Source organism: Triticum urartu, chromosome 3 (assembly GCF_003073215.2).
Source record: "Triticum urartu cultivar G1812 chromosome 3, Tu2.1, whole genome shotgun sequence".
In the NCBI taxonomy this organism is placed as follows: domain Eukaryota; kingdom Viridiplantae; phylum Streptophyta; class Magnoliopsida; order Poales; family Poaceae; genus Triticum; species Triticum urartu.
Genome location: NC_053024.1, coordinates 472,217,567 through 472,226,219, shown reverse-complemented (window position 1 = coordinate 472,226,219; position 8,653 = coordinate 472,217,567). Strand labels below are relative to the sequence as shown.

Below are 8,653 nucleotides of genomic sequence, written 5' to 3'. Positions count from 1 at the left end.
CGAGACGGAGTTGGCGCGGATCAGGCGCGTTTCCCTCCCTCCCGTGCAGGTTTGGTTGAATTTCTTTTTTCCTGTTCTTTTCGGGAGAGCGAGCGAGTGAATTGAATCGCGAGGTTAGGTTGGGTACTATTCGATTCGTCCATCAGTGATCATCTCATGTCTGCCTCTCGTCGTGGACGCGGCTGATAAGACGAGACGTGGTGGGGCTGCAATTAAGGCCGTGTGTTCCTCTGCGAAAGTTTCCTCGTGCGAGGTGTCGATCGTTGGTGGAGGGAAGGTGTGTAAAATGTTAAATGTCTCTGAGACTGTAGCCCATGCCGGTTACCACATGATCAAACACATATAGTTTCCCTGCTAGGCACCACCGTCGGTACGCCGGTCAGATTATAACCGTGCGAATCTCAGGGCACAGTGGATTTGGACGGCGAGCGATGCCAGTGGACAAAAGCTTTCAACAACAGCTGCATTCGTGTGCCCTGCCCTGCAGCCCCCAGCTGCATTGCATGGCGTACGTGTACGTGCGCATGTGACTGAACTAGCTAGTCCAAGATGCCTTTGGCAACCCCGTTCGGAAAGTTACACTCAGGCCTAGCCACTTGGCCCGAGCTAGAAAAAGAAACAATGTTGCAACTCTTTGGGCATCAACAACTCCACTTACTCCGTTGGGTCCGTGTCCGTTCCATATCGCCCGCCCCCTTGCATGCACCAGTAGCTAGCGCACCCAGCAACCCTTGCTTTCTGCTCACATTTCCTGCTGTACGACCGGCGGAGGATCGTCTCTCTCTCTCTCTGCAGTGCACGCACACTAGCCAGTGTCCAGGCATCATCGGCGGTCTACCCTAGGAAAGCCGAGGGCGGAACGATCACACGTGAACGGGACTGGACTGTGCACCGTACCCGTGCGTATCTTCTTCAACGGATGGCATCTTTCTTTATCTGTGTACATGCTCGCTGGAAGGGGAAATCTGTCCGTGTTTTTCATGAAGAAATTACTGTGCATTTTACTATCTTGTCGAGCCTGGACGTGCTGCACGTACGTGGTAGGAGCTGTCAGCAGCATTCATTTCCGTAGCTTCGCTTACAAGTGCAGCAAGGCAGAGAGCTACGAGATCGACGGCCGGTACGCGCGCGCGTACTTGGCTCGTGCACATGGCGCGGTTTCTACGTACTGCCACTTGTGAGTGTTGGACATTTGTCGTTCCATGGAGGGGCGCCATGAATACGTGCCGGCTATAGTCTCGTGCAGAGCTCATCTCCGGCCGCTCACACCGCACGTACGCGCAACACGGCATTTTGCTTCCGGCTAACGCAAGGAAAGCATACGCCTTAATCTAGCTAACTGTCAAATGAAATCATTTGTAAAAAGAAAAGTTTAGCTGCACGTTAGTCGCCTAAAATGCATTTTAGTCAGTCGATTTTGGACGAAAGAAGTGGCCGACAGAGGGAAGGAAGAAGCGGACGCCAGAGAAGCCCTTTGCGTCTATCTTAGGGTGGCAGAAAACCACACTATTTATCTTTGGGGGGAGGGGGGGGGTGCAGGTTCGCCGGAAAATACTGATTGTCGCCGGGGTTAGAGGAATGGTCGGGGGTGGCGGTGGGGGTACGTTGAGGGGAGAGCGGGGTGATGGTAGCATGCTGGTGGTAGGAGGTTGAGGAGAGGCTGACGCGGTAGCGTTGCTGACTGCGGGTGGTGGTGGCTGGTGGTCCAGCCGGCACGTTAGGTGGTTGGGGCGTTGCGGAAGAAGAAGGAGGCGGGGGCATGAGATTGAAGAAGCAATCTGGACCACTTATTTTGAATCGGATGACTAAAATAGGTCGATTGACCCAAATAGAATTTTTAGTCAATTTACCCCTAGCCTATCCAAAATAATACTAGCATAACACGCGGGCGTCAGCTCCCGAGGGATCATTAAACTGACGACCATTCCTCCGGTGGGGCTCGATCAACCCTCCAGGCTCCAGCATGACCCAATGGCCTGATAAGCAATTTGCAAATTCAGAAATTTTAGATGTATGTGCATCGACAAAATGAAGAAAATTTGTATTTTGATATGGCAAAATTAATACACTCTTCGACAAGCCTCGCAGTTCTGAACTAGGGTTAGTTTGAAATTGCTACACTTGTTATGAATCAGGGGCAGTAATATTTTGTAATAATGACATGAAAATTTTAGGGGAAAGAAATGAGGTAGCCCATGGCAATTTCGAGAAAAAAATTTACCTTGTTAGATACAAACAAACTTACATGGTACAAATGTTGTAGACAACAATTTTGCCATGGTAAAATGTTGCGATGCATTAAGGAACTCTATTTTTCATTATTTTTCAGGAAGGAGGATAACCCTCGCCTCTATATCAAGAGATGAACATAGTCATCTTTATTATATTATTTAGCAAAGTCTGTTGAAACAAATACATGGATCAGCACAAAGTCATCTTCCTGGTGACCTCTGTCGCTACACCTACAACCTTGGTGATGTATTCCGACCTCGCATCAATATGCATCATCTAATTCGGTGGCCTCGCCAAGCCGCCCCACGATGAGCCGAGAGCACCAATCGGTCTAGCAGACGCGCTTTAGAATCCGTCGCCGTCATCTTTCGTTGTTTCATATTTAGAAAGGACCAACACATTGACCTTACCACGCTCAACTGCTGTCAACACCACCATGATGCCAAACAGCCAGGCCACGTCAGCAATACTACGATCTACTACCGCAAATCAACGACCATGAGTTTGAAACAAGATTTTGACACCCAACGACCGGAAATGACCGGATTCGGTAAGTTCAAGGCGTAGATTTCAGGGATAGATTCCGACCGCCTCAAGAAATTTAGGCTGGCCATAGTGGGGGTAACATAAGTAGTAACATGCACTTGAGACTCACAAACATGCTTATGTGGCAGTCGATTAAAGAAGAGAGAGATGGTTATAGTAACATAGGTAGATACCGTAACATAATAAATGTTATGCTACTATATGTCATGCATGACAATAAATGTGACCAACTATGATACTAATCTATGTTACTATGCATTATGGATGTAGTATTATACACTATTATCATATGGATGATACTAGTATATGATACTTCCCACTATGACCAGCCTTAGGATTTAAAACAGACTTTACTCATCCATGTACTGCCTACCAATGTGTGATTGTGAGTGTACGTATGACTACTGCAGTGCACTGTGCGGTACAAGAGGAAAATTAAAGTCTTGTTTTTTCTTTTAATAACTCGCCACACCAACTTGTTAATCGTAGGTATTGGGAGCGGTACTATACACTCCTAATACACATATTCCGCGAAAAGCGCACGTACGTACGTGCACTGTCTTCCCATAATCACATCCGGCACAGAGACGCCACAGCCCGGCCGGCCGGCCGGACCGGACGGACGTGTACGTGGTACATGATTGTTCTCCTCTTCCCTTTTCCCCCGCGGTGGACACGTACTTGCATGCCGTGACATGCCGCGCTGGGCCCGCCGCATTAGTGGTGTTACGGGCCAGGGTCGACGTGCGCATGGCCCGCGTGTGGTGCACGCTTCGATCACCAGTTCACCACCGGTCGACCAGGGAATCGGCGGAGTCGATCGCGTGAGCTACGTACGGTGGCGCATGCATGCTAAGCGCTGTCGCGTTTCCTGCATTCGACCCTCTGCATGGCCCATGCATCGCAATGTGCTGCACCAGTCCACTCCATGCTCGATCCTATCTCACACTGCGCGATCCCCTTTTCCGCTATCGCGTCAGTCTTTCGGCAGCGAACACACTACCTTAGCCTCGAGAGATCAATGATCGGCTTCCTTTTACCTTGCTGTGGGACTGACAGAGCGGGGTGGCAATTAAGTTGAAACATGTGCTAGATAAAACCACCGTAAATGTAAAAACCAGTGCGGCCTTGTTCGTTTAATCCTCCTTCCAGGGGGATTGGAATGGATTGAAAAGGATTTTGGCTTGTAGGGGATCTAATCCCCCTCAAAAACCCTGCCATTTCTCCTTCAAAAACCACCTCAACCGAACAAAGCTTGCAGAAGATAGAGGAAGGAACTAAACCAGAGTCAGAGTGAGCAGACTATATATGCATGCATCAGATCACCGGCCTGCCCTTAATTTGCCACAAAGCTTTGTTGGACGCTGATAAATACGGAAAGGCCACCCACTCTGCTTAAATTACATCTGCAATGTTTTCAGGGAAGGGAGGCTGCCCAATAATGTGCATGTCCTCGAGCCTGAGCTTCCTTCTTGCAGCCCTTTGCTCCTCGTCTTTCTCTTTGGCAATTGGCAGGGCACACACAGGGCGATCCCAAATCTCGACCTTTCTGCCAAAGCAGAATGAATGAATGCACGCGGACACATTGCTTTCTGTATATATACAAAGTCGCAAAAAAAGTGATGCAGTCGCAGAGGTAAATTGGTTTCCCGAAGGGTGCATGTGGGCATGTAAGAACGGCATGCCAAAGAAGTAAAGAGCAGGGAAAGACCATTTAAGGCTAGGGCAGCACACATATATAGATGAAGGGTCAGAAGGCGCAAATGGGCCGCCATTACATATCTTCTTGACGAATTGATACTAGTCCAAATGGTAGCTGCTGCATGCATGCCATGTACCGCAGGCAGTGGCAGTGAAATTTCCGCTCATGCAAACTGGACTAATCAACACACTGCACACTCACAGGCATGGATCGGAGGCGCACAGTACAAGAGTTCCCAAAACCAGCCAGGCATAGGGGCACAGCCCCATCACACAAGTCTTCTCTCATAACGCAGGGGGTGGAGCGTGGAAGGACCAAAACGCCCCTCGCCCGGTGGTCTAGTCCAGTCACGCCTCATCGCCTTAGGCCCTCGCTCGAGCCACTCACTTTTGAAGTAACCTATGTAACATGCTGCTCACGAGTAGGTTGGACGGGGGCCCGTGCTAGATAGGGCTCGACAGGTTTAGGCCCAACTTTTCCTCCCCGTGCTTTTCATCTGCCTGCCCTTAGATGTGGCCATTGCATTGCATTGCATGCATGCACACTCGCCACATTGCCCTCTCTCATCTCATCTCATCTTCTTTATAACCAGTGCAGCCTGCGGTGAGTGTGAACTGTGAAGTAGTAGTTGAGTGAGGAGAGAGGAGATGGGGCACCACTCCTGCTGCAACAAGCAGAAGGTGAGGAGGGGCCTGTGGTCGCCGGAGGAAGACGAGAAGCTCGTCAAGTACATCACCGCGCATGGCCATGGCTGCTGGAGCTCAGTCCCAAGACAAGCTGGTAGGTGCGGGGGCCTGCGGATTCGACCTCTGCTGCTTCAGTTCCACCAGCTAGCTGGCTGTGTTCTTGACCACTCACTTTCTGCATTGCTGAATATGTATGTGTACATCTTCATTCATGCGCGCAGGGCTGCAGAGGTGTGGCAAGAGCTGCAGGCTGAGGTGGATCAACTACCTGAGGCCGGACCTCAAGAGGGGGAGCTTCTCGCAGGAGGAGGAAGCCCTCATCGTCGACCTCCACAGGGTGCTAGGGAACAGGTAAACATCCTCCTGCTCCAGCTTGAATGCATGCATGGTGCTTGCCCCTACCCTACATGCAAATCACCTCTGCATAGCTGCTGTAACTTCATTCCCCTGCACACATGACAGTCACTTATCTGTGCGTCTGCATGGCCTACACGCAAAGCGAGTAGTTTGAAATCACATTAGCTAGCTTGCTCGAGAAAAGGAATGAAAGGGACACAAATGGCAGCAGATTGAGCTAATGCCAAAATGTGTGCTGTGCGCTGTGCTTTGCTGCGCTGCAGGTGGGCCCAGATAGCCAAGCACCTGCCTGGCAGAACGGACAATGAGGTGAAGAACTTCTGGAACTCCACCATCAAGAAGAAGCTCATATCGCAGGCCGTGGGCAGCCTCCACTCCGGTAACATCCCTTCCTCTGCAGGTAACTGGTAGTAGATCATGTACCAGTAACTACTCCAGTACGTACGAAATTGCTTGCAGAGCTACTAGTTAATTTTCTCTTCCAAAAGAACCGTCTAATCTGATACCAAACATGTATAGTGGTACACCAGTACTTACCGTACGCACTAACTCGGAGTTACTATGTCGTTTTTGGTACAGATTTGTACTACAACATTCTGGATGGGGCGGGGCAAGGCATCGCAGCTGCGGGGTGCGCGTCGCTCAACGCGCTGGACAATGCGGCTCAAGCTGTGGCCACGCAGTCCCCTCCATCCTCCGCGGCATGGCTCAATTTCACCTCCCAGCCGCTGCTCCTCCCCGTCCACGGCGCCGTCCCCGGCTGCGACCTCCAGTACACCGTCGACGGGGAGTTCATCAGGCTGTGCCACGCGGCGGCCAATGCTTGCCCGGAGAACGGCGCCTCTAGCCTCTTGGCTCAAGAAGGCGGGGCTGATCGGAGCTGCCTCCCGGTGTTCGCCGAGCCAAAGGGCGCCGGCGCTTTCGCCGCCGATCCGGGCATGGGTCCGGTGGCGGACTTCATGGACGCCATCCTCGGGTCCTCGTCCACGTCGGCGGCCAGTGTTTCGTCCGTCGACAGCTTCTCCGCGAACACCGGCATGCAGCTCCACTGGGTTCCCTGAGTTACTGGTTGGGGGTATTTGGGTAGGTGTATGTATGGCTTGATCTAGTAGTTGGCTTCCTGAAATTATATACTCCTAGCTGATGATGGAATAATTACCTCATGTACGTTTCCTAGGGTATACTACTGTGCTAGTATTTACATGTGTTACGTGTAAATATATATTGTAGGAATTATATATGTCATTATAAGTATATATATCATGCTTGTCCGTGTGCCAAAGAGGAAACTTCTGATTAGCTACACCACATATAGTTTTGTATGCTACGATGTGTACAGCCGGAGGCACGTACCCGCTATGCATGCATAGAGACACATGCATGACGGTGGGAATATGTAGTGTATGCATGAGCTAGCTGCGCAAATTATACACACTCCTATCGTCAAGCATTATCATCTTCCTTCCTATCTTATGAGAGGATGTTTCTGAAGATTCACTCGTGCAGTAACCGGTGCTAAACATACTGAAATTGTTAAATCTGTCAGGTGTAAGCAGTATCATAACAAAAAAACAGTGTCAACTGCAAAACATCTCCCACCCTCATCAGCTGTGAAAGTAAAAATAAAGGTGTTTGGAGCCCACGGGTTTCACTGAAATGAAACCTCTGTTGGTAGGCGAAGGTCGATCGGCAGGCGTCTTGTTTCCAGAAGAACTGAGTTAATTCCTTGTCTGCAGAAACTGACCAGAACGGCAAAACCGCAACCGTTCAGCTGCCGATCCCACGGCACGGGCGTAGGTAAAAGACGGGACTGCGCTACAGTCCTGCAAATGTCCCTGCCGCGGATCGAGCGGCCCGCAGGCTCGCGCGCTCCGGGGGGCTGCTGGTCGGTCACGGGGCCGTTGCACCAAAGGCACAACCGCACAAGGCGTCATCATGACTTTGATAAAGAGAGGGGCATGGCATGGCACCCGGACGCGCAAATTCCCCATTCCATTTGCGGCTGAACAGGCCATAGATTCTACACTGCACAACAGCAACGTATCATGGTGTCACGAAACCTCCTCTTGTGCACGTAACTGTACAGTGCCGATCGATGCCGCGTTGATTTTGTCATGCACCTCGGGAGCTTTTATTGTGGGTGGAACTAGAAAATGGTCCGTGCGTTGCAGCGGGAACACATGCTAAAACTGATAGCCTCGTGACATGGATAAAATGTAAGGATTAATTATGCTGAAAGGAAAATTTTACTGCTCATGATGAAATGACATGTTGATGACGTGGCAAACATGCATGGTTTATTGATGTGGTGCATGGATAGGAAGAATAATAGGCAGAGCATGCAACTTAAGAAATAAGAAAAAGGAAATAAATAATGAGGTGGCTTGTGTGTGTTGAGAGAAATCAAAATAGCTACAGTCAACTATTTAGGTATATGTAAGATATCCCTATCACACGCCGCGTGCGGCTGCTACGTATCCCTTCGTGGGCTCAGTATTTTTTTCCGGTCACTTTATCAGCCGGATTATTTTATTTTAGACGTTTCTATTAGAAAGTTTTGAATTCAAAAAAAAATCAAAAAGTTAAAACTGGCGAGTTACTATTTTGAACTAGTGTAGAATAAGGCATTCCATGCAGTTTCTTTGTCCACCTCTAGGGTACCTCTTATTTGACACTCGCCACGACGAATTATCGAGCAATCAAATTAAAGCAGCAGCCTAGCTTCCTTAGCAATTTGGACAATAGTGATTTTCTTCTAGTATTCTCCAAAAAAACTGACTACACCAGATAGGATGAAAAAAATAATGAAATTCAAAAAATGAGGATGAAAAAAAGAAATGCTCACAAACTTTAAAATAAGTTCCTCAATTTTAAGAAATAATTTAGATTTAAAAATTACGAGTAATAAAAAATGTTTGTATTTTTGAAAAGTTGTTGATTAAAAAAACTCATTTCCAAAAATGTTCCAATATTTTTAAGAAGATTATGTTTTTAAAAATATTATCAAATTTTAAGAAATGATTGTGCATATTGGAAAATCTCAACTAAAAATTGTTGATGCATTTATAATAAAAAGTTTGAATAAAAAAGGAAAAAAAATAAACACAAAAATCAATAGAAAAGAAATAAC

At 48.5% G+C, this 8,653-nt stretch overlaps 1 protein-coding gene across 2 annotated transcripts; it reads left to right on the top strand.

Moving 5' to 3' along the window:
- The first annotated feature begins 4,925 nt into the window (after positions 1 to 4,925).
- On the top strand, positions 4,926 to 6,799 carry LOC125548502 (transcription factor MYB86-like). Of its 2 annotated transcripts, none has more exons than XM_048712088.1 (4): positions 4,926 to 5,260; positions 5,388 to 5,517; positions 5,787 to 5,902; positions 6,103 to 6,799. In XM_048712088.1, exons 1-4 carry the CDS (start codon positions 5,128 to 5,130, stop codon positions 6,582 to 6,584), a joined length of 861 nt encoding a protein of 286 aa, XP_048568045.1. In that variant the 5' UTR covers positions 4,926 to 5,127; the 3' UTR covers positions 6,585 to 6,799. The 2 variants fall into 2 exon arrangements, with proteins under 2 accessions (XP_048568045.1, XP_048568044.1); XM_048712087.1 differs by having other exon boundaries at positions 4,928 to 5,260; positions 5,787 to 5,923.
- The last annotated feature ends 1,854 nt before the right edge of the window (positions 6,800 to 8,653 follow it).

Bases quoted from the DNA above. Each gene is read 5' to 3' on its own strand.
- LOC125548502 (XM_048712087.1), top strand. From the start codon at position 5,128: ATGGGGCACCACTCCTGCTGCAACAAGCAGAAGGTGAGGAGGGGCCTG. The intron at 5,518-5,786 runs GTAAACATCCTC...GCTGCGCTGCAG, and splicing joins CACAGGGTGCTAGGGAACAG to GTGGGCCCAGATAGCCAAGC. The intron at 5,924-6,102 runs GTAACTGGTAGT...TTTTTGGTACAG, and splicing joins TAACATCCCTTCCTCTGCAG to ATTTGTACTACAACATTCTG.